At 40.4% G+C, this 25,459-nt stretch overlaps 1 protein-coding gene across 3 annotated transcripts in view; it reads right to left on the bottom strand.

The window, feature by feature from the left end:
• ABCA1 (ATP binding cassette subfamily A member 1) overlaps nt 1-25,459 on the bottom strand; it is a 103,348-nt gene that overhangs the window by 3,761 nt on the left and 74,128 nt on the right. For all 3 annotated transcript variants that reach the window (XM_007428637.4, XM_025166897.2, XM_088129928.1), the window contains exons 22-48: nt 25,051-25,188; nt 23,804-24,024; nt 23,471-23,543; nt 22,640-22,842; nt 21,349-21,397; nt 20,621-20,728; nt 19,158-19,306; nt 18,309-18,433; nt 17,874-17,972; nt 17,032-17,221; nt 16,219-16,313; nt 14,657-14,689; nt 13,639-13,744; nt 13,330-13,404; nt 10,961-11,130; nt 10,552-10,729; nt 9,702-9,817; nt 9,468-9,612; nt 8,288-8,411; nt 7,512-7,641; nt 5,728-5,848; nt 5,238-5,300; nt 4,413-4,519; nt 3,984-4,125; nt 2,869-3,003; nt 2,032-2,135; nt 741-833 (exon numbers count right to left, since the gene is read on the bottom strand). In XM_007428637.4, coding sequence (XP_007428699.1) covers nt 741-833; nt 2,032-2,135; nt 2,869-3,003; nt 3,984-4,125; nt 4,413-4,519; nt 5,238-5,300; nt 5,728-5,848; nt 7,512-7,641; nt 8,288-8,411; nt 9,468-9,612; nt 9,702-9,817; nt 10,552-10,729; nt 10,961-11,130; nt 13,330-13,404; nt 13,639-13,744; nt 14,657-14,689; nt 16,219-16,313; nt 17,032-17,221; nt 17,874-17,972; nt 18,309-18,433; nt 19,158-19,306; nt 20,621-20,728; nt 21,349-21,397; nt 22,640-22,842; nt 23,471-23,543; nt 23,804-24,024; nt 25,051-25,188 — 3,292 coding nt within the window. The remainder of the gene's footprint in view (nt 1-740; nt 834-2,031; nt 2,136-2,868; nt 3,004-3,983; nt 4,126-4,412; nt 4,520-5,237; nt 5,301-5,727; nt 5,849-7,511; nt 7,642-8,287; nt 8,412-9,467; nt 9,613-9,701; nt 9,818-10,551; nt 10,730-10,960; nt 11,131-13,329; nt 13,405-13,638; nt 13,745-14,656; nt 14,690-16,218; nt 16,314-17,031; nt 17,222-17,873; nt 17,973-18,308; nt 18,434-19,157; nt 19,307-20,620; nt 20,729-21,348; nt 21,398-22,639; nt 22,843-23,470; nt 23,544-23,803; nt 24,025-25,050; nt 25,189-25,459) is intronic.

The following is a 25,459-nucleotide window of genomic DNA, read 5'->3' as shown; positions in this document are numbered from 1 at the left end:
AGTGATATGCTATTTAACACTTCGGTATCTAAATCATTACTAATTTATAGTTTTTAGGACTGTGGAAATGCTTTGAAAGAGGTGGTTCACAGCTGGGATAAAAGCAAAGCGAAATGCACAGGTGGTATATAGTTGGGAGGGATAGCTGGGAGGAGTTTATAAAGCAGCTGCATGCACCTGGAAAGTGAGGCAGCTGTTTCAATGATCTGGAAAGAGGAGAAGCACCTGTTTCAAAGCATTTCCACAGTCTTCATAGCTTTTGTATTATGCAAATATAAGTAAATTTAACCAATAAATTAATGAATTGGAAAACCAGGCAGTTGCCTAAAAAGAACTATTTTCTGTGACTACAAGAACTAGGACCAGAATTAATGGGTGTAAGTTGCAGCTGTCTAGATTTTGTTTGAATATAGGGAAAACTTTCTGATAGTAAGAGCTATATGTACAACAACAGAACAATCTGTCTACGGATGGTGTGAGTTCTCCATATCCAAAGGCTTTTAAGAAGAGTCTGGACAGCCCCGCTCACAAATGCTTTCAGTGGTTTTTCTGCACATTGCAGAGGACTAGATAATTCTCATGGTCCTTCTGACTCTGTAATCCTATGAAATAAATCTATCGCTGACTGCGTGCAGATTTTTTTTTGAAGTCATTTATAAAAACATTTTCATGAGCTACGCAGATTTCAAGACAGAAGTGCATGTCTATGCATAAAGACAGGAAAGACAAAACAGTTGTACCTGTTCTTCAGGTGCTGGACGCTACCAAGGCACCTGAACCGCCCATTCACCATGATTGCCATTCGAGTGCAGAGGGCCTCACATTCTTCCATGCTATTTGGGCAAGAAGGCCAGATTCATTACTCTCATGAAATATTCAGTGTTTTTTAAAAGAACGTATTATTAAAGCACTTACAGGAAAAGAATAATTACATAAAAGGAGAAAAAGAAGGTATAAAGAGACATAGTCAATAATGAATAAAATATCAGTGAATAGTTTACAATTATAACATTTAAAATTTGTTATTTCATTCATTCATTAAATGTATAGAACTAAGTTCATTATGTCATCTTAAGAAATAACTAGAAATCTCTATAAAACTCTAAACATAATACGAACATTGATATTGTTATTATTTGTCATTGTTCTAAACACAGATGCTGTAATCATGTAAAGGGGAAAAAAGGATAAGGGAAAAAAAATAGAAGAAAAAACAATTAAGAAAGAGAAAAATCAGTAAAAACAATATTGTTAAACAACATAGTTTAAAATTCCCTCCCATTGTACCCAACTGATGATTGCATCAACCTATTTATACTCACTGGAATTACTTCTAATTAATTATTTCCCCTTTAAAAACCATACATATACAGTGGTTTCTGGAAATCCCATCTGTTTTACTTCCTCAACAACAGGAAGATCTGGATATGCAGGTTTTGGAATCTTTAAGATACTGAAGTGTCTTGCTGGAAGTGAGAGAACCAGCCCTTTCTAATTGTTAGCCATTCTAGCAGGGACCCGTTTCCTATGGATTTAAGCTTTCTTGTGGGTAAGAACCTTTTGCTTTTTTTTCCCCTTCCAGATGCTGCCCTCGGCCACAAAAAAGCTTAGATCCATAGGAAGCATAGTGCATACGTAGTAACAAGACGGGGTTGGGGCTGGATATGCTGCCTTCTTCTGGTCTAAGCAAGCCTTGCTACCTAAGATAAAACTGCTTCAGAAAATGCTTCTTCTGCTTTATTACTAAGTGATTTTATTTATATATATATATATAGGTGTGTGAGTGTGTGTGTGTATAAATATATAAATAAAAGACAAGATTGTTAGCCAATTCTCCTGTGCTTTGTTTTATCTTTACTCGGGTAGATGGATATGCGCATGTGCTCCTAAACCTCTGTATATTTTCCTCCTGGCAAGATTCACACCAAGAGCATTTGGTTACGTTGCTATCATATGTAGCAATTAAAGGGAGAAAAAAAGGGCACAAAGTAGAAAATCACGCAAAAGAGTTTTGTATGCTGTACTACATACCTGTGAGATGTAAGGACCACAGACCTTCCCTCTTTGATGATGCTCAAGGCACAGTTCCAAAGGAAGCGGCGGGCCTTGGGGTCCATTCCCGTAGTTGGCTCATCCTTCAATTTACCCAGAATAAATGCATTGGTTTCACCATTACTGCCATAGTAGAGTGCTTATTAACATCACAGGCTTAACCACAGATGACAAGGGCTTAATATTGAATCATACTGTACCTTTCCCAGAATAAAGTGCTAAATGAAATTAGTGGAAATCTGGACTTTTACTAAATCTGAGTGCAACTGGCACTTAGGGATTTTTCCCATTTAAAAAAAAAACACTCTGCAAATAGCGTGGTGGGGGAAAAAGGTTTTTAGAAGCTGCCTCCTGCCAACCTGTAGGAGGAGATCTTACAGTCCACAAAGCATTGCTTAATGACAACTGCCAATAGGAACAGCCCTTATGACCCACGGTGAGGGACAAGAGTTGTTTGGCAACATCTGGAGGGCCATTGGTTCTAGAAGTAGAATCTTCAAAAATGCAACTTTCTCTATCTGCTATCTCAATATAGATTAGGAGATACCATATCAAACTTAAGCAGCTGATCTGGGGTGTTTTGGAAAGTCCACTAAATGGTTAGTGAATTGAATTCATTCCTACTGCATGTTTATTTTTAAAATGTAGGAGAGGCTTTTTTTTTGTTTTTAATGTCAAGTGCCAAGATAACTCCCTATCTAAGAGACTGGGAGTGCCATTCAGGCTCTGCTTCTGACAGCAAAGTAGCTTTAGTTGACGCTCTTCAACTAGTTTTAATGAGTTAGGTGTTGCTATTGTGATCATGCCAATACTTACCAAGAAGACCACAGGAGGTCCCCCAATTAGGGCCATTGCAGTAGACAGCTTGCGCTTGTTCCCACCACTGTAAGTGCCAGCGTATTTTTCAGCATATTTCACAAGGCCTAGTTTACGGACAGCCCACTCACCAACCTGCCAGATGGGAAAGCAATATGAAGACTGAAATACAATCTCCGCAAAGTAGCATGTTCCATTAGGACTGTGGATACTTCAATTCTTGTTCATTTTATTAATCTGCTATTTATTATGTGCAATACTTCAATCCCAAGGCAAAAACGTCGTTTGGAACATTTGAGGTTGCTCATATAGCATCTGCCTGTGACTCTTTAAAGTAGCTGCATCTTTCCCACAATCCCATGGTGGCCCTCTATAGCTGTTCTGTGATTCCGGGAAAAGAACCATCTGGTTGAAGGGGTTGTAGACAGTGCAATGCACATGTCCCCATGTGGTTCAAATCACCTTTTTGCCTTTGAATCTGCATAGATCTGTTATATATCCCAAGGCATCTTAGTATGGCACATGCCCACAAATGGGTAATACTGAAGAACCTTTGGACTTTCTGAGGATTGATGGTGGATTGTGGATATGTTTAAGTTAAAAATGGTTCCAGCCAATTAGATTCAATGTCCCTTTCTTGAGAATGGAAGATGCAAGAAGCAATCTAAAATGGATCCCTTATCTTTATATAAAACAATATGACAACTAAAAAACAGGACTGTCAGACAATCAGAGAAGTTCCCCTGCAGAAGTATGCTTGAAAACATACCTCTTGGCTCACAGACCAGATTGTAAAACACCCCACATTTAGGAAGGAAGTTAGCTTACATAGGCTTGGAAATAATGTGGGGTAGGGGTGGGGAAGAGATGAATCTGATATAGCCAAGTCTTTTTAAAAGTCTTTATACTTTTTTTGCTTTTGGCTTATAATTTTGTATTATTTTTGAAAGCTACCTTAAGCACATATGGTGAAACAAGATAAAAACATGTATGTGATGTCTCTTTTAGGAGACAAGAAGTATATGCTTGTTTCTGTACACGCCATTTAATTACCAGCTGTGGAGAATTTGTGGTTGTAATTAAGTTGGGTGGTTCTCCTGCCTGTTTCATTTTACCTTGCAGACTTCTTTCTCAGGAACTCCCCTTAAGAGTGCAAAGAATTCCAGGTGCTCTCTCCCAGTCAGCAGCTCCTGAATTGCATCAAACTGAGGGCAATAGCCCATGTTCTGATGGACTTCTTGGATGTTAGACAAAATACTGTGAAGAGAGGAGACAGCTTCTTAAAGACTTGCCAGTCTAGCTCAGACATTCTTAGACATGAATATCTAAGGCAGAAGTAGAACTACATGCAATCCTAGGTTATAATTGTGAATGGATGAATAGATAAAGCTATAGGTAGCCCTCATTTAGTGACTATCTGCAGTGACAACAGTGATGAAATAGTAATTTTGCAACCAATCTTTGCATTTATGACCTTCACAGGTCTGTAAAGCAATGGAAAGCTGAAGTAAGATCGTAAGCACAGAGTTTCATTTTCTTCATACCTGTTTCCCTTCAGAAAAGCATCTCCTCCTGTAACATCAGTGTCTCCAGTCAACATCTTGAAAGTGGAGGATTTGCCTGCACCATTCACACCGAGGAGACCAAAGCACTGTAACCATTAAGAGTGACAACATCAGCACAATATGTCCCATCTTTCCCTACAGATTTCTTACACAGTTCCTTACAGTAATACTGGGATCTGGGACCCATTTAATTTGTTGTGAAGTTCAGAAAGAATCCAAGCATGTGAGTGCCCCTCTATAGCAGTGTTTCTCAACCTTGGCAGCTTGAAGATGTGTGGACTTCAACTCCCAGAATTCCTCAGTCAGCATGGTGGCTGGAGAATTCTGGGAGTTGAAGTCCACACATCTTCCAGTTGCCAAGGTTGAGAAACACTGCTCTATAGTGTAGTAGCCAAGAGACTGGGTTTTACACTGAATTTCTCCAATGAAATCCCTGAACTCATGAGGGGCTCTTAGGCCAGCTGTCCCTACTATATAAAATGGGATAATTTTAAATGCTCTTGCACATTTCTTATGAGGACAAGAAACTATACAGAATGCTTTGAAAAATATAAAAAATACAGCTTTAAGCATTAGAGAATGCCTGCACCAATTTATGCGTAGGAAATCAAAGCAAAAAAATAGTGTTGGAATGCACCGTTAGGGAATCATTCTATATCATTAGCATGTTGTCGCCAAGTACTTAAACCTTTCTATTACTACAGGGCTGTATGTGAATTTTTCAGCAATTATTTTATTTTCTACTATTCAATTCTTGAGTAATATTACATTAAATTTACAAGCAGAAAGACTTGAAAGCTTTACCTCTCCAGGAGGAATTCCAACACAGATCCTATCCACAGCAGGTTTTCGTTTCATTCTGTATATCTGGAAACAGTAACAGAAATTGGTCTGTAGATGACAACTCCTCAGGTTTACAAATTATACCATTTGCCTCTCTTTTCTTTCCAGGCAAGGCTTTCCAGATTTTCATCCTCCTTTTTATTAGTTATCTCCATTTATATTAGCTACAAGCCTCTTCAGGAAAACCACTCGCAAGTCAACATGTGAGCAGCTGTGTTCTGCCTTTTTATATCCAGTGAAACCCTGAAAGGGTAGCATCAGTCTACCCATTTAATGACCTATAGTTACTCCCTCATTGGATAAATTTTGAATTTGCAAGTTCAGGTGACAACCAGCCATCAGGGACAGCAGGTTTCAGAATCAAGCCCTTGATAAGATGTATGAATGTGCAAAGAGAAACGTCATTTTCTCACATACGCAACTTAGCATAAGAATGGGGTGCTTCTCTCACCTTGGTTAATTCTTTGATTTCTAAGATGTCGCTCTGCCCACCACCACCGATGATCCTCTGCCTTTCTCTAATCACATCCTCATCCTCTTCATTCACCGGTGGAAGCTTTGCATAGATAGGCCTTTGGAAAACAGGGTGAAAAAAAGGAACATACTACATTAAAACTGATTCCAGCACTGAAACTTCAAATTGTGCCAAATAACAGATGTGCTACTGGAGTCCATATCACATGTGGAACATTTAGTTGATCCTCATTCCAAATTTACAAAGGTTAAAAGTCACATTAAAGGCAAGCCCAAGGCACAGCCTAGAAATTAACATTCCACCTTACATTTTAAAGTGAACTCCCAAGATGCTTTCATCGTTCATCTAAAAATCTAACGGTGGCAAACATCAGTACCACAGAAAAACCATCTATGACAGATACTGTAATAGCAGAATGCTTCCCAATTAAATCAGGCTTGGCAAATCTAGGTTTGCTTCCATGAAGTATATGAAATAGCTGATTGATCAGGGGTGCCAAGGACTGCATTGGCTAACTGAGATATTTGAAATTGAAAAGTTGGTTTTGGTATGTAAAAATAGGCAAAGGAAGAGTAGAATGAAAAAAAATATGAACAAGGTGGATGGGGCGAGGGAGGAGGCAAAAAAAAAAAGAAGTAATAGTAAAAGTTCTAAGGAGCATTACTGAGACCAGATCTGTAGTAAATTCTAAACTAAACTTGAGTTATTAGGTAGTATAAAAAATGAAGGTTAAGTTTTTGATCTTAACACTGATCCCCCATTTCTCCTCTTCTCACCCTTTCAGAGGGGACATTTATTTTGTTCTTCTATAATGTAGCACAGGCATTACAGGTAGTCCTCAAGTTACAACAGCAATTGGGACTAGAATTTCCGTTGCTAAGCAATGCAGTTGTAAAGTGCAATGTCACGTGACCGCATTGCTTAGTGACAGCAATGCTGGCAGCCCCAATTGCCATTGTAACCCCAGGACAGTGTGGGTTGTTAAGCAAGGACCTCACGTGACCGCGATGTGAGAAGAGGTAGAAGTCCCAGGCAAGCAGGCCAGTGGGCGGGTGAGAGCTGTGGGCAACAGGCACTACGGAGTGTAGGGGGGTGGGCAGGTGCTGCAGATGGGCACTACGGAGGGTGGTGGATGCCACAGATGGGTGAAGAAGCAGCAGGAGTGATTTGTGACCTCCTGCTGGTTTCCCCATTGACTTTGCTTGTGGGAAGCTGTCAGGGAAGTTTGCAAATGGCAATCACGTGACTGCCAGATGTCACAACCATCATAATTGTGAAGTGGTTGCCAAGCACCCAAATTGTAATCATATGACTGTGGGGATGCTGCAACAGCTTTAAATTTGAGGAGCAGTTGTGTAAGTCCCCCTCATTTAGTGCTGTCATAACTTTGAATGGTCACTGAACAAGTGGTCATAACCCAAGGACTACCTGTAGTAAGATACTGTCCTCTATAGGTTTGGGACTAAAACTTTTTATAATTCCTTACCTTTGATTCTGTGGGCTAGAAATGAACAAGAGTTGAACCCCCCCACTCCAAAATACCTGGAAGGCACTAGATCAGTGTTTCTCAGTGTTGGCAAATTCAAGATGTCTGGACTTCAACTTCCAGAATTATCCAGCCAGCATACATCTTAAAAGTTGCTAAGGTTGAGAAACACTGCACTAGATTGTCCATTCCTGATTTAGGTCCTCATGCCTCAGCCTAGCCTCACATGCACTCTTCTCATGCAAGAGACTGATTACCATTGAGGATTTCTTACCTGGACTTGATAAAGAACCGATACTGGATCAGCACCGTGATGAGAAAGAACACAGCCCCTTCTATAGCCATGGCAAAAAGGTTCCGCCCCACTAGGTTCCAGGAGAGAGGGGAGATAAAGCGATCCTCACCTAATCGAACAGAGCAGATAAATTTGTTCAGCCTCCAGAAAGATCCTCAAGAAGCTACTGCTGTATATCTTCACCATTATATGGATGTTTCATATACACCAAATGATATGATAAACTAGTATTGGTTGGGATAGAGAATGCATAATTCTATTCCTCTTCTCATGGCTAGCAAAATTAAGATACACCTTACAAAACCAAAACAGACATTGCAGGAGGAGAAGCATGTTAGCCAATGGTAGTCAAAAATCAGAAAAAGCTTACTAGCACCTCTTCAGACTAACAAAAGACTTCAGGCCATCTCAGAAGGTCTCAACAAACACAACAGCTTTTTAACACATTAGAATGGTTAATTGACGAAGTAGTTGTAATCTGTCTCACATGTAACCTGAATCTACATAACCATCTTATCTTCTTTTCCCTTTTGTTCCCCCCACCCCAAAGAACATCAGATTCGCTACTCCATGCACCTGATGAAGTGAGCGGTAGTTCGCGAAAACCTCTGTATTTTTATAAGATGCGTTAGCCTAAAAGGATGCTACCAGACGCCTTCTGTTTTTGGGCTTACCAAATGGGAAGAACAGCAGAACGTATACACTCCTGATCCAGATGGTGAAATCCTAAACTGTGTGAGCAACATTCCACTTACCAAACCTTTCAAGGGCATCTGCCATTGCTTGGTTTTTCACCATGTCAATCAGGCCACGCCCCAAGCAGAAGTGTGGAAAGATGAGGAACACTGACTTCAGGATGTCATTGATGTTGTTCAATTTCTAAAGAACGTAAGAGCCAAAGGGATCAGTCAAGGGCAGCTGATCTACAAGTCTGCAAGTATCCAGCAAGAATTAAACATGCAATTGTTGCTCTGATTAAGACTTAAATGATTTAAATCACAGCCCTTTGACTTTGGCTTAAAATGTAAAAAAATTTAGGGCAAAAGGATGAATCTGCACTTTCTTCCATGGGCTCTGTCCAATTGTATCTCTGTGTTGTAAGAGTAAGCTTTGGATTATTTAAAACAAGAGTTCTTCAAATTCAAAGTAGAATCTGCTTGTGTGGGTCTGATAAGCTCCTCCCCACTGTAACTGTACATTTTCAAAAAGAAAGGTGTCTTTCTAAATAAATCAGCCATCTGGATAAAGAGGAACAAGTGGTGGTCCTCTTCTGCTTTTAAAAATTAGAAATGACAGGCTGGCTTGGGACAGGATGGGCAAGTCTGACAGTGGAGCCAGGATGCATTTATTGTGACTCTGTGCCATTTCAATGGCGAAGCTGACATAATTCCAGGCTCACAGTTCAAACGTAAGCTCCATTTTTATAGCACATCCTATATTCACTCAAAATTACAGATTTCAGATGATGGTCTATAGGATGCTCCTTCTAGTAGACAGGATAATTCAACTCTTCCCTGATGCTCCTTAAATACTTAAGAATGCACTCAAGAGGATGTTGAGGAGGACAGCTATTGAGGGAGATGCCAATTTCCTCCCTCCTTTTTCTGTTGCAGAAGACTTCTCCTGGCCTTCAATTAGCTAGATTTCTCCTGTTTATGAATTAGGATCCAAGCAATGTCTGCATCTTCTAATGCCCATCTCAACTGTACTATGTTCTACCTCTTTTTCCAATGGTACAAATGTGCATATCTCCCATAAATTCAGATTCCCCCCTTTAAATTATATATTTAGAAAAGACTGTACAACTGGAAGAAGTCCTAAGAGTGGTAACACAAATATGCCTTACTTTCCACATTCAGCTGACCCCAACTCACAACAGAATCAATTCTGCATAAAACCCAAATGCCACTGTTGGTTTGCTCAGTGAGAACTCACATCGCTGGTGAACAGTTCAAGGACGAAAGTGATCACACTCGCATTGATGCCAATGAAGAGATTTATGCTGGTCAGCACCACATATGCTGTGCTAGGAATCTTGAATATAAAAGATGCTGGGTACATGAGAGGAGTTATGGACCACCTGACAAAGAAAATGGAAGGGGCATTGAGGTCTCTTCTCCCCATAACATGAGTGGTTGCCCATACCAGAACCAAAAGAGCCTTCCTTACCCGTAGAGCAAAAGTAGAAGTGCCAGCACTGGGAGATTGGTTGAGGAGACATAGGATTTCTGCTGGAAGCAGATAAAGATGATAATGACCAAAGTTGCTGGAACAACGTAGTTGCACTGTAGGTTTCAAAGAAAAGAAGAAAAAAGGAGAAACAGAAGAGTTCTAGATTAAAGGGTGCAAATGAATATCACATTTAAATTATATAGGAAATCATCATAGCAAGCATTTAAAAACTAGATCTTCTCAAGCTAACTACAATGAGACAAAGGTGGTACAAACGGACTCTTATTATAACAGGGCTAGATGGAACGACAGAAAAGGAGAACGGATGCCTGCTAAACTTCATGATACAAAGTGCTCAGTTTGCACATCTGTGATTCCTTTTTCTTTTCTTTTGGTTAGGTCAGACCCTAATCTCCACAAAGTCGTCGTCTTGTTATTAATGCAGTATATTTCAATTTTCAGATTCAAAGCATTCTACTTGCCATCTCTGCAACTGTTACATCAAGTCTGAATGTTATTGCACACACAGGGCTGGGACATGGCTGAAATTGTATTTAAACTGAAATTCATCTGTGTTACTTAGTCTCATCTGGAAATAAACTGAGTGCTATGGCACCACTATGTTCTTTATGGATATTGCAATGTATCCTTGGAAATACAATGTAGAGGCAAGCTTCTGCTATTTAGAGAACGTGTACTCCTGCACTATCACCTACTACTTCTGGTCAGGTTCTATATTATTGTTTGACAAGCCAGAGTATGATACAAAGTTCTGCATGGCAGCTGCATTGTTTCAGACTATGATCAAAGGGACGGAAACCAAAAAGTCAAACAGATGCAGCCTTACCATATCCCATACAAAATTGGCCAGCCAGTAGATAACTGGCTTCACACCACATATGAACTGGAGATGCTTGGCTTTGCTGACACGCTCCTGGATTAAGAAAACCACAAAGCTGGCTGGAACAAAGGACATGGCGAAGATGACACAGATGGAGACCAAAACATCCACTGAAGTGGTCATCCTAGTAAAGAGAAAGATTTGAAAGGTGACAAATTGATTTTTGATTTATTCCGCCAGATTCTTAATTAAGAATATCATTAGAAAGAGGATAGTTTTAACCTAAATCTTGGTTTATATTGTTGGAACTACAGGAAGAGAGACTGCAGATTTGATGTTCCTTTGATCACCAGAGATGATCTCCCGTCTCTGTTCCCTTCCCCTCCACCCCTCATGATGTCATTTCAGGACGTACAAGGCAACTTCAGAGAGCTGCTGCTTGGTGAGATTCAGTGGGTGATTATAGACCGTAATGCCATAGTTGCTTGGATTCTCTCCATCTTGCAGGTTGGCCCTGAGAATGGCATTGTTGATCACATTGAGAAAAGCGCCAATAGCATGCCAGCCTTTGTTGTTAAACCACACCTGAAAAGGAAATGTCTGGCATTAACTGGGAGAACATTAGTCATTTGGTAGGAGATCTGATTTGAGGATCAAATCATAGGCTCCCATTGGCTTTCTTTGGACCTGGAAATTTCTTTTATCAAGTAATCCTAAAAGCAATGTAACAACTAGGCTATACAAATAATAACGATGGCTAGTTTTCATCAATCCCCTGCTCTAAGCATACTTACCAAGCATAGAAGGAAGCCCCAATCTGTCTCACTTCCTAGCAATTCTGATCAGAATCAGAGTCTGAAGTTTACTTCTTTGCCATTGCCTCCCTCCAAAATTTCTCTGTTGTGCAAACCATTTTACCTCTGATAGGAAGCTTTTCCCCCCAGAATTTCCAGTGAATTGGAGAGGGAGGGTTGAGGAGGAATAATCTATCCCTGCTTAGGATGCTTTTGAAATTTTGGAGATTAGTCTCAAGAAGACCTTGGAAGAGTAGAATTCATTCCAGCTGCTAGGGAATTTTAATGTAATCCTTGAAAGGGGGTTCCTATCTTGTCTCTTTCCTTCCCTAGTCAGTTACCTTTTCTCCCTTCCTCTTTCCATCCAGTTTTCCTCTCCATTTCTTCTTTTCCAAACCAGGTTTAGCTACATGTTACTCTTACCCAGTGGTGTGCTAGAGATGGCTCGTACTGGCTCACAAGAGCCAAATGTTAAATTTTGGGGAATTTTGCAAGCCAGCTGAGAACAGAGCTGGGCTTCAATGCCTAGCATACCTATCAGCTGTTCGGTGGTGGTGGTAATGGAGCAGCAAAGCTGCTTCTTAAACATTTCACAGCACACCCCTGCCCTTACGCTATCTCCACTCTGCTTTTGTTTTCTTCTCCTTTTCTGCTTTTTCTAAGGGAGGGGGAAAGGGAGAAAGTATGTTGGTCTAGGTGTGTACTTGTGTGTTTCAGTGTGAGACAGTGGTTTGCATGTGAGAGACTGCAGATACATACAGTTATATGCAGAAGGGGGAGTTGATTTTAATTAATATTTATAACATACTATTTTTTGTCTTGGGCATGCTTTTTTTGGCTTCTGGCAGATAAAGATACACACATACCCAAATGTATACTGATACGAAAAATGTCATGCAAGGATATTTCTGGCAGGGGGTAAAATCTTCAGGATTGGTTTCAGATGGAGTTGGCAATTCTAGGTTGACAAGGTGGGGAAGCTGGGCATTGGAGTTAACTGTTTATAATTCATCTATTTTATATATATTATTTCTAAATTTTGCTGGAAGGCTTATCTTCAGTTCAGGCCTGATGGGACCAGCAGAATTATTTGAGTGACATAGAAGATTGCTCTTTATAACTTAGTATGAATCATAGAGCTGGCTTGTCTTTTCCCAGTCAAGAGTCATATCCAGATCAGTAACTCCTGCAGGAACATGCAGGTAGTCCTCACTTAACAATGTAATTGGGACTGGCAACTCCGTCACTAAGCAACATGGTCGTAAAGCATGATGTCATATGACTGCACCCACTTAGGACGGCAGTTGTGGCAGTCCCACTTGTCATTGTTAGGCAAATCCCGCATGGTCGCAGTGTCCCATGGTCACATATCACCATTTGTGACCTCTTGCTGGTTTCTACATTGATTTTGCTTGTTAGAAGCTGGCAGTGAAGGTCACAAATGGTGATCACATGACTGCAGAACAGTGCAATGTCATAATTGCAAGCTAGTTGCCAAGAGCCTGAGTCGTGATCACATGACCACGGGGCTGCTGCAAAAGCTGCAACTACGAGGAATGGTCATAAGTCCTTCTTGTTCAGTGCCAGTGTAACTTTGAACAGTAGCTGAACGAGTGGTCACTGAACGAGGACTACCTGTAATGGGCTTTTCTGAAATTAAATATTAAATTACAACAGTAAACCATGTGGATGTTACAATGAAGTTTGCCTCTATTTTTTTTAGATTTTTTTTATCTTGCTTTTATTATTTTTATAAATAATTCAAGGCAGTGAACATACCTAATACTCCTTCCTCCTATTTTAATTTTAAATTTAATTCAGTTAAAACTTATTTAGATTTAATTTAATTAAAATTTAATTTTAAAATTAATTTCTAGAATTTTAATTCCAGAAAAAATGTTCTAAAATTGGGGAAACATTGTGTGGTGGTTCAAGATGTCTAAGCAATATAGCCTGCTCCTGAAACAAAGCAGCCAAGTGGGATTATTACCTTGACATTATCACTTGTATCCAGGCCTTTCATGAAGTTCTGGAGGCTGTTTAGAAAGCGTTCAGCAGCACCCCCCTAAAAATAAATTAAAAAATGAAAATCCAATTAAAAAAATAAACTCCACTAACCTCAAGGATACTTCTTAGTAATCATATCAGGGAAGGTGCTGTCAATTACTTGGCTGTGTGTTTATTTTCTGCTGTGGCCCCAAACATATGTTGGACATATGGATTCCCAAAGGAGTAGAAATTCCAAGCGATATCCTGGAGGAACCTTTTACTCTAACAGGGACATTTCTTAGCTATTTACCTTGGTAATTTCCAAGATTTTCTTCACTTGTCTGATGGCGTCGTTGACTTCTTCATGTCGAGGAAGCACAATAGACCCACTGGCTCCCAATGAAAAGCCACCATATCTATGAATAGATGAAAGCAACTGTTGAAGAACAGCTTCTTTTTGTAAATGTTTCCTACAAAATAACTTTGTATTTTTTGGTAAGTGTTAAGATCTATAGCTTTCTAAAGCAAAACAATAAAATATGCTTAAACCTTCAGCAAAGGTGCATGTGCTTGTTTATATGTAATGCAGAGTGGGAACCCTGATTAGTGATAGATCTCCATCACACATGCATGCAAGGAAGAACAGCCGCACAGATATTTCTTACAGCTACCACGCTGTTCTCCTTCATCAGAATGAGATCCATATAGAACAAATGGTGGGCTATGAAATTACACTTCAGCGTCATTCATTTATTGGTATCACTCTCTCCACTTTGGAATGTCCAACCTAGCAAGTTACAGTATAGCCGGTTACTGTATTATAACTGTTGGTTATAAGTGGCTTCTTTAACGGATTCACACATTTAGTTTTTTTAAATTTTGTACTCTCAACCTTGCCTGAGCAATAATGTCTCTTACCCATCTACATACAATCAATAGCTTTTATGTAAATGTATTAAAGTAAACTAAATGATAAGGTAACAGGTTTGGGCTTGGCACAGTGTAGGACCCCAAGCATTGTTGTTTGTAAGCTATGGTTTATACCTCAGAATTACATATGAGCCTGGACATTATGATTCATCCAGTTGGTTATGGATAAAAGAAAACATATGTAACTGCAGTGTGTAAACATAGTCATTTCATGCATTCTAGTGAGTCACCATCATCTCTCTGAGCATAGCTACATTATTTGTTGAATAATGTTTGGGCAAGGAATGACCTAAAAATAAAACCAAGCTGGAAAAATGCCATAAAAAGTAACTGCAGACATAAGTAAAGTTCTTGAGAGCAGATGACCCACACAAAAGGGGGGAAAAAAGTGTATTTACCTGAACTCATTAACCCAATGCTTATACTTCAAGCTGTGGATGTAAAAAACAAAGAAAAGGTAATTATGTTAGGTCTAAGTCAACCAGCTCTAATACTCATATCACAGTGACAAACGCATTTGATTAAAAAACGTTTTCAATGGAAAGGGGACTGGGCAGATTCTCCTTGCACACCGATGCAGAATAGCATATAATGTATCCCTTAGAATAAATCCTTTAATAGTTATTCTCTCTCACAGGGAATAGTGAGAACTGTTACTTGAAAGGGCAGGCAGGAAAAGATAAAACATACTTAGCATATAGCCATAATGCTTTGGAAATGGAGTGATTGTCAGGCTGGCCTAAAACAAAGCTTCATTATATAAAAATAGGATCTAAGTCTCTCATCCATAGCACCCTGGGCTATCTAAAAAAGTCAGTTCAACTGAGTTTTGATCATTGTTACTTTCTGAGATCCAGTTCAGCAGAAGCACATCAAGCGATACCATAAAACAAGCTTTGAAAAGTACCAAGATGGCTTTGAAAGAATCTAAAGGAAGGGTGCAAAACATACTACGAAGGAAAATTTGTGAAATCACTTCATCAGTTTCCAGGAGAGAAAATGCCACCATAGAAAAAGTTGAACTGAGGACACATGCTATGTGACAGACTGATATTCCCTGTGTTGAACTTGATTGCATTAGGAGGGAGTCATATCACAGGTCCTCCTACACCATGAAGGCCAGAATGCTTGAAGCTATTGTTAGAATAAATATTGATCTTAAAAAAAAAAAAAAGAATTGGCCTCAGCATCTTAAAGCTATAAGGGTCAGCCTACAAGCCACATATGGCCTCACCACTACCTGAGCTGCCCACCATGGCTGCTGTCATTCCCCACTACTTGGCAGCCTGGTAAGCATCAAACCAGCAAGTTGTCTAGAAGAACTATCACATTCTTGGTGTTCCTTTTCTTGGCAGGAAAAGAAATACTCTGCACACAACCTATCAATCAGCTGATTGCTTGAATACAGGAAGCCTGCACTACTGCACTTGGGAATCTTAATGAAGCTAGGCCACATGAAGTGGGGCAAGGGTTTATTAGAGTACGTGCATATGCTTGTGCCTGCTCACATGCATATGCAGCTGCACTGCCACATATTCTTGCAGCCACTGAGACCAAAGGGTATCCACGGGCACTAATTCTACTCTTGTACTTAACTGACAAACATCAAACCAAACCAAATTTCACTTAAACAGCAATCACAATGATAGAAGCGAATATGTGTCACTCAGGGTTGAACTGTGGAGTCCTTGGAGTTCTCTGAGCTTGGTTGTTTTCTTGCAAACGTTTCATTACAAGATGAAGATGTTACCTAGCCAGGTAATGAAACGTCTGCAAGAAAACAACCAAGCTCAGAGAACCCCAAGGACTCCAGTCACAACAATTTTTGCTAAGAAATAAGCGTCACTATGTTCCACAGAAATCAGTGTGTACACTACAGTCTGATGGTCACAGCAAAAGTTGCTATAAAGTAAGAAGAGTAGCAACATTAAGCAAGAAAGTCTCAGCAGCAGGAAGGCACCTTTTTCCAATGATCTGCGCATAAGTCTTCACCAGATAATCAGAAATGTTGCGCCCCGTCAGATTCTGCAGGATATCAGTAGTGTTCTGTGTTCTCTGTAGACAGTGCAGGAGGAGAAAAATAGAACACTGAATAAGCAGGGATATTAGAGCCTCAGATTGGGACAGGATACTATTTCATCAGCTATCTATTGGAAAAAGAAGCTAATAGCTACAACTGAAGGAGTAGATCTAGTTGCTGTGGCATATTTCAATGAATAGCGTTCTGACTATCCATGTTGGGAGTATCAGCTCATCTAGGAAATTCACTTACAGTTGCAATGAATCCCCTTAATTTTACTCTGAAATAAAATAGGCTTAAAAGAATGCTTGACAACTGTCTATTACAGAAATCAGCAACCTGAGCCCCTATGAATATTGCACATTTCATCTCCCATCCATCCCAGAGGTCATGCATCTGAACCTCTGAAATGTATTAGAGGTTAGCTAACCCTAGGCTTTAATTTAGAAGTTTCTCTTTTAAGTTAAAAGTTTCCCTGATGTGGGCTGTACTCTGATATTGTTATGAATTTTCTTTTGTTTTTGTTTTTAAAATTGTATTCATTATATGGTTGTGCACCACCTAAAGTCACCACGGCAGCTTATAAATTGACTAAATAAATGAAATAATTCACAGGTATATGTTGCCCTTTAATACGATCTATCCATCTATTTTCCTACCTCCTGGCAAGATGTTATAGCTGCCAGGCATGCTTCATTAGGGTTGGAAGAAAGTATGTCCCAAGTGTTAACCAACAACTGGAGCACCACATACCTGAGGAGGAGGCAGGCCACCAGCCCCATCGGGGCACACTGGAAGCATTTTCTTGATCTCCTTGTTGCTACACATGCACGATGGGGTGGGGTTCTCCATTGTCCAGTTGCCTTTCTGGAAGATTTCCATGACTGTCTCAGGCACTGGAGCTGTGGACCAGTCTTCTTCTCCCACAGAACAAGGAGTATCTCTGTACAAAGGAAGAACAAGAGAAAATACGTTCATTCAGAAATCTTATACTAGCCATCCAGATTGCAGGACTAAGGAGCCCCATTTCCTATCACCAGTTATACACACATGGATTAGGTAGATGATCAGTCCTTTCTATTTACATCAGTTTGCAGTATAGGCAGATATGGCCTGCATGTAGGTTGTAAAACTTACATCCTTCAAATATGAAATCTTAAGAGCTCTGTCTTAAAACAACTGGAAATGATCTCAGCAACTCATCTGGCTGCTAAGATTTTACTGAGCTGTGCCTAAGCACTTCCAATTATGTTATTACAAACCATTAGGCTAGAATAGACTTCCCCAATCTGGTGCCTTGGGGACTGCAGCTACCCAAATTTCCAATCAGGTCAACCACTAGCCATATACCACTTAGGATTTGTGACAGTTGCAGATTCAATATACCTGGAAATTTGAGATTAAGAAGTGCTTGCCTTAAACAGTATTTTGTAGTTACATTCTATATTTCTCCCAGAATTACTGAACACACAACACAGTCACACCAATAAGTGCCAAGAGATCCATGATGTATTTCAAGTATTCTTCAGTTCTTAATTAGGCTGTTGCTGTCACTTTCTTCAATTTGCAAAGTGTTTTGCTAATATTCCACTTACGGAATGGAGTATCCTTGCATGCAACGGGTCCCGAAACCAGGTTTGTTGAGAAGGGCGTTCAAAAGTTTTTGAGTGCTGTTGTCTTCTGGAGCATCATTGCTGTGGATGTATCAAAAGGAAACCATCAAGGTTTAAAATTAATACAGAGACAGAGGAAACAAACACATAGGAAGAATTCAGGAGGATGAAGCTATTTGTCTCAAACAAGGTTAATGTTCCTTCACATTAATTCCATAGCCCTTCCATATTTATTTCTATCTCCACCCAGAATTCCAGTGGGATTTTCCAGAAATATACGATATGATGTATTTATAACATTATAAATTGGTTTTCTAATATTTATCTCATCTGACTTAATCTGTGAGTTGGAGCCTGCACACCACACTCAGTATGTCCAGGTTATATAGATTTTTTGATCTATGGTTTAATATTTACCTGATAAATGTGTACTGCTGGTCATACATCCATGGCTGCAATTCTAGGCTGGGATATTTTCCAAAGGGAGGAACAATCAGACTGAACACAAGAGCAATGCAAACAAAGATGGCAGGGAGAACAATCTGAAACAATGCAAAGAGGAGGCAAGAGAACATGTTCACAGAATTCTTCAAGAACACCAAAGCTGCTTTCCACAACATGCTAAAAACACAGTTCCTATCATTTCCAATATTTAATCAGCAATGTCAAACTGAATTGCAAATTCCTTTGCCATACCGCCTTTCAATAGCAAAGGAAGTGAATCTTGCAGATACAAAAATCAAATAATTGCACTGGTTTGTGGGGAAAATATTTATATAGTAAGTCTTGTTGTAATGTATTGTAATTAATATTTATTCTTTTTACTGTAAACCACCCAGAGTTGCTCTGCAGTGAGATGGGGGGTGACAAATTTGAGAGAGAGAGAGAGAGAGAGAGAGAGAATCCTTCCAAAGAACAGCCAACCATACCAATGGTCTCCCCAAGACCAAAACCACATTTCAAACTTCATCCCACATTAAAACTCCAAAACCTTTGAGGTGATTAATTCAGCAGAAAAAGGCAGAAAAACTTTATTCATCCTGCAAATTAGCATTCTTGTCAATATAGAGTTTAACCTAAATTTGTGTTGGATGGGGAATAAGAATCCGATTTCAACGCCTTGGGTGTAAACCACCAGCATGCAGTTTGGCATTGAGAAAAGTAAGCTACCAGACAGAATTGGTCAAAAGTAGCTGATTTACCAAGGAGAAAGGGAAGCAGTTTTGAAATTCCTATGGAACTGAACCCTGAGAGAACCCAACTCACCTGGGCAAAAATGCCCTTTCGGCTGCGCTTGGCAATAAGCAGCCGCTTCCAAAGCAGAGCTACAAACTGTTGCTGGGTCAGCTTCCAGCCCTTCATCTGACTGGATCCTTTGCCATCCATCCCACTCAGAAGGTCAGTTTCCCGAGATTCTGCAAGCAAAGAGTTGGAAGTCAGTGAGACTTTCACCTATTTCCCCTAAGCCAAACAACCTCTAGGTAGGACGCCTTCTTTAAGTAAGCATCTGCTTAGGGCCTTGAAACCTTTCCTCTGGTGTAAAAGAAGGGATTCTCAGGGCAGGGCAGGACTGGTCTCCTACTTAGGAGAACGAGAATTGTATGGCTTATTAGATGTAGACCCCCAGCTAGCATGGCCAGTGATTAAAGAGGCTAGGAGTTGCAGTTCAGGAACGTCTGGTAGGGTTGTTAGAGCTGGTAGATTTTCCATCCCCACAGTAGACTAATTTCCCCTTCAAACTTCTTGGAGTAACAGGGAAATTTGTAAAAGAGATGCTTGAAGCCATGCTGGAGCCAGAGAAGCAGCTGGCAAATGGAAGTCATGTGGCTGAAACAGCAGCCTGCCAACTGCATTTCTTTAATGCTGAACTAGAAGTTATAAACTTCCAGTGCTGAGGCTTGGGGAACTGCTCCTGACTGTCCTTTCCACAATCAATGGAAATGCTAACTATTTTCTAGCTTATTGTTATTAGCTTATTGTGGCAAATGTTGATTCACACACAGATGTGCATGTCATTTAATTATTCAGTGCCACTTTGTAGGTTACATCAAGGCAGGCTTAGTAGTAAATGTATCTGCACGTACTCAAGCCTCAAGAAGGGCCAGAAACTGCCGTGGTCAGGCACAACTCGTCAGCAGTGGGAGGAAGAAGACAGCAAAGATCGGCGAGGGGGCAGCGGGGGCAACAGGGGTTGGTGGCAGAGTGCAGGGCAGCCAAAAAGGCAGAGATGGGGGGGGGAGATAGGTAGGGGGAATTGAAGTGGCGGCGAGCATGGCAGGGCAGAAGCATGAGGTCCTCGCCTAACTATCATAATTGGGACTACTGGAACTGCCGTCGCTAAGTGGTGCAGTTACGCAATGTTTTGACTAACGACCACTTCATTTAGCAACAGAAATTCTGGTTCCAATTAGGGTCATTAAGCAAGGACTACCTGTAAATTAAATCTGGTATCAATCTGGGAGAGCACCTGTATTTCTTGGGCCTCAAGTTATGCACACCTGGTTTTGTGCGCATGCATGAAGTTCATCAAAATTCTTCCAGAAATGGGTGTGTTGGGAGGTGAATTACAATGGCCCATCCATAACTTCAGTCTTTATTTGAAGTATGATCAACAAATCATGTACAGCACAGATGGACATCAGCCCTCAGTTGATCCTCAGTTATATTTAAAACACACTTTTTATCTCACACAGGCAAATGCAGACAAACATAGAAATTTTCCACTCTACCTGGATCTATGTCAGAATCATTGGGATCAAAAGCATCTTCTGTGAATGGGCGAAGGCAGCTTTGCCGGTCTCCAAAGACTCGGTTTCTTCTAGCAGGTAATGTGCCATCTGAAAAGAAAAGTTCATTTCCTATCAAAATTGTAGTCATGCTGACAAAACTATTGCAACATTTTTCTGCTCTGCTTTACTTTTATTTTTAAGAGTCTTATCCAGTCAGGAGTTTCCCAGAAAAGAAAGTAGAAGCTGCTTCAAGGAAGTGACATGTCATTTTTTGGTAGAAAGGGCAATGGAATAGAAGCACAGTGAGGTGGCTGCAGGTTTGGTTCAAAACTGGGCACCCAAAGGCCAGTCTCATCAACATTTGCTGGGTGATCTCATCTCATGGTTCTTTAATTCTAGGGCTTGTGAATCTTCTCAACAGACTCTCAGATGATATCAGCTTTTAGCACATCTAAATATTTAATATGGAGGCTGCAACGTTTGAAAGATGCCGACACATTAATCAGTCCAATCACATTATGGATCACCTTACTGCTGACCCATCTTTCTGGAAGCCCCCACTGGTGGCATAAACCTTTCTTGCCCCATAGTTTTCAAACACAGCGGGTACATATGAAGGGCTACCACACGGAAGGAACACTTAATATACAACAATCCTGATTTTAGGGCTGCATAATATCTTCATAAGCCTTAGAAATATAACAACAAACAATATTTATATTGTTTACCTGAAGTCTCTGCGTCTACACCGTTTTCATCTGCCACTTTGAGAAAAATCTGAAAGACACAAGTGCTGACTTTAGGGTATGGTGGTTTATTCCATGGAAGCTATATTGCACCTTCAAGGCTCTTCAAAAGAGCATAAACTGCACGAACCATCTCAATGTGCCAATTCAGTGTAGTGGTTAAGGTGCTGGACTAGCAACCAGAAGACTGAGTTCTAGTCTTCCCTTAGGCAGACTGTGGGCCAGTCACTCTCTCTCAGCCTAACCCACCTCCCAGGGTGGTTATTGTGAGGGAAATTGGAGGTGGGAGCATTATCTACAGGAGTGTTTCAACCTTGGCAACTTTAATACATGTGGAGTTCAATTCCCAGAATTCCTCATCCAGCATGTTGAAGTTGAAGTCCATACATCTTAAAGTTGCCAAGGTTGAGAAACACTGATCTACACCATCTCGACTTGTACAAAATAAAGGTAGGATATAAATCTAATAATAATAAATAATACCAGTTAAAGCAAGCAGGTTTCAACTTTATAAAATCAAGAAAATTGTATGATGAAATGTCTCCCATATTAACACTTCAGCCAGGAATCAAATGCTTTATGATTGACCAGGGAAAGATTATCCAGAAATAGGACCTATTCAGTAGGAGGTTTTCCCTCTCCAATTGGGGTTGCTGAACATGACATTTCCAGGTAGGGTTGGGTTAGGATTAAGGTTAAGGTTAGGGTAACCCAATTTTTTAAAAGAACCCTACAGAGAGGTTGGGAGAGGGCAGTTTTTTCCCAAAGAAAGCTAGAGGGAAAGATCAGGTTTTGCTGACCTCACAGATGGTGGTTCCAGTTAGGCCTCTACCACCATGCATGGATGCCTTGATAAGAGTAAGTAAAATCCATAGGTAGAACTCTAGAAAACGTTTATTAGCATAGCTCACAGTAACATCAGTAGAGATGAAGTTCCTACCATCATTTTCATCTTACCAGAGACATCTGAATATTCTATCTTCGCTGACCACAGTTCATAGCATTGGACAGTTAGACCCCATGGGCAGCACCACATTCTGAGTTTTTTAAAGAAGCCCCACCCACCAGAAAAGCCACTACTTTTATACAGTTTGGAAACACTGTGGTGCACTTTGTGGGAATGTGTGTTGTTACCCTGTGGAAGCATATCCCACTGCCAAGCACAAGAAGGCTATCTCAGCCACAACCCCCTGGGAGAAAACTGAGCTATGGGCTATGGCACCTGATTCCAGAATTTCTGCTGTTCCTTCCATAATCTGCATGGTTCACATACCTCTTCCAAGGTGGTCTCAGAAATGCCATAGCTGGAAATGCCCAGGTCAGAGAGGCGGTCATCAATCTCATGAAACAGCTCCACAAAAGCTCCCTCTCGGGCAGCTTCGTATGGCAAAACGTAAGTTAACTCATGGCCAATGTCCTCCACCAGTCTTGCTTCAGGGACATGCTTCATAATCAGATTAGAAATTGCAGATACATCTAGAAGAATGCAAGTTGTCATCAGATTCTGCTGCTGCTGCTACTGTTGCTTTATGTTGTGCCAACTAAATATAATCTTTTCATATCTGATATTGCTAACGACCAAAGTGCCTACTTCTCAGGGAGCTGAACCAATATATAATCTAACAATTTCTTCTTCATTGCAAAGCAACTGAATTCACAATAGAACGTTGGATGCAGACTTTGATTTCCATGAATAGAAGGGCTTCATCTATCCACAGAAGGATTCTCAACTAGCAGAGGAAGCCCACTTGTGCCACGAGGATATGGGGAGCTACCCACGTTCTTCCCAAATCTGTTCTAGGGGATGAGAGCCTCTTTAGAAGAGCAGGTGTTATGGGATGCAGGGGGAAAGAAGAGTCCCACCACCACACTAACCAACAACAAAAGCCCATCAAGGAGAAGCAACTGCCAGAAGCAAAGGGTGGTTTCTAAGCCTCCATGCTCAGATTAATAATCTGTTTATCAAAGCTGCAGACTTTGGGCTATTTTTTTAAATACCAGAAAAGTAATATCAAAATCATATCGAAATACTACACTGGGGATTAAGAAGTCACACTCTAGCCAAATAAAGTACAGAAAACCAGTACATAAGAAACAACCTTACCTATTGTTGGGGTGTCACTTTCGTGGTCACTACCAAGGCCTGCATCAGAACTACTCTGAGAAACACTGTCATCCTAATTACAAAAGAAAGGGTGATCAAAAAATCTTTCAGCCAAGTAAGTCAAGATAGAGTACATTTTAAGAACGCTGCAACTCTAATACAACAGCAACAAAGGCGGGCACTGAAATCAAAGGAATGTTGCTATGTCTTTAGATTGTGCCACTGTGCTCCTGAACACTCTGTATGATTATGGCCACCAAGAAAAGAAGTTATTACACTTGAGCAGCCCCATCTATTTAGATTGTTTTAGAGAGTACTGGCAACAGCCCATACCTTTTTCAGGTAAGATATTGTACTGCTGCTGTTTCTACAGGAGCTGAGGGAGGAATCCACATCCTTCTTGACTAACGTCAGGTAGTATCCTGTGCCCAGCTGGTTCTTCAGGAATAATGAAGAGCCAACACAACAAAGTTTGCCATGAGATATGATGGCAATTCGGTCTCCAAGGATGTCTGCCTCATCCATGTGGTGTGTGGAGAGAATGATTGTGCGACCTACAATCCAAAAGAAACACACATACATTAGAGAAGCTTAGTGATTGTGCTATTTCTGTTTTCCCTACAAGGGCTAACAACAGCTAAGAGATGGCAAATGAACACCAGGAATACCAAACGAATTAGCTTTCCCTCACAGCCGTGGTCCCAAGCTTATCTGAAGAGCCATGCAGGTGTTTTTAAAAAAACATTGCAAGAAGATACAGAGGATCAAGATCTGCCATTCTAACTGGCTAAAATCTGATGCCAAGTTTATGATTGCCCCTTAGTAGCAACACGTTCTTGTCCCTATGTACAACTTTAGAAATCATTGAAGGGTCAACTGGAGGATCACAGCCTAGTCAAACACCACCTCATGAGGAAGGGCTGTGGCTCAGTGGAAGAGAACACGTGTAGCATGCAGAAAGTCCCACTTTCAGTCCTTAGCATTTCTAGTGTAAAAGACTGCAGATAGCTGGGCTGGGAGACACCTTAACCTGAAACATCAGAAAACTGGTAGTGATAGGTTGTTCTGGGCAAAATGTTAGCAAGACTAGGAAGGCTTCAGCTGGAAGATCTTGGACAGCCACCTTAAACTTGGTCTAAGTCATCTTTGTCTGCCCAATCTTCTCCTGCACAGAAAATCTTTGGAATACATACTTTGAGAATTCAGCTACAGTTGTGTTAAGTGCAATATTGCATGAAAATAGTGATCTTATTGCATGTAATTGTGTTTCATTCTTGCACACAAAAAAGGCAAACAAAAATACACAATATGGAACTAAATTATATAGAATTAGATCATTGTATGAGCAAGCTTAATACTGTATGCATTCGCTAGCAATTGCTTTCTGGGGTTTCAGATAGGAGTCTTCCCTAGTTCAAAGTGGAGATAACAGGAATTGAATTAGGAACCTTCTGCATGCAAAGTAGGTGTCCTGTCACTAAACCACAGCTCTTCTTTACCTAAAAAGTCTACTTCTGACAATCACCCCCCAATATAAGCATGTAAACTTTCATTAGACCACCAGACAAAAGAATGAGTACCTTGTCGATATTTCAAGAGCAACTCCCAGATCCCTCTTCGGGAATATGGATCAACTCCAGCTGTTGGCTCATCAAGAATGACAACTTTAGAACCACCTACAAAGGCCAGAGCTACTGAAAGTTTTCTCTGCATACCACCTAGGAGGCAAATTTGGACAAATTTAGTCTCTCTGGGAATATCTGCAGAACTACCATGATGTACTTATGCGAATATATTCCAATAGGGAAGCAAGTGGGCAGGCATGTAGGACTGAACTAGCCTTCCCTAACTAAGTATCCTATAGATGAGATGGGCTACCATCATCACCAATCATTATGTAAGATCTTATTTGAGAAAGGACACATCCATACCTTTAGGAGACAAAGGAAAAGAAATATAATGCTAGTGACACCATTGTATTTTTCTTAC

Source organism: Python bivittatus, unplaced genomic scaffold (assembly GCF_059951505.1).
Source record: "Python bivittatus isolate LINGU-HERP-01145 unplaced genomic scaffold, Pbiv_v1 ctg000850_np1212, whole genome shotgun sequence".
NCBI classification, from domain to species: domain Eukaryota; kingdom Metazoa; phylum Chordata; class Lepidosauria; order Squamata; family Pythonidae; genus Python; species Python bivittatus.
The sequence above is the reverse complement of the archived record's forward strand: the minus strand, read 5'-3'. Positions and strand labels throughout refer to the sequence as shown.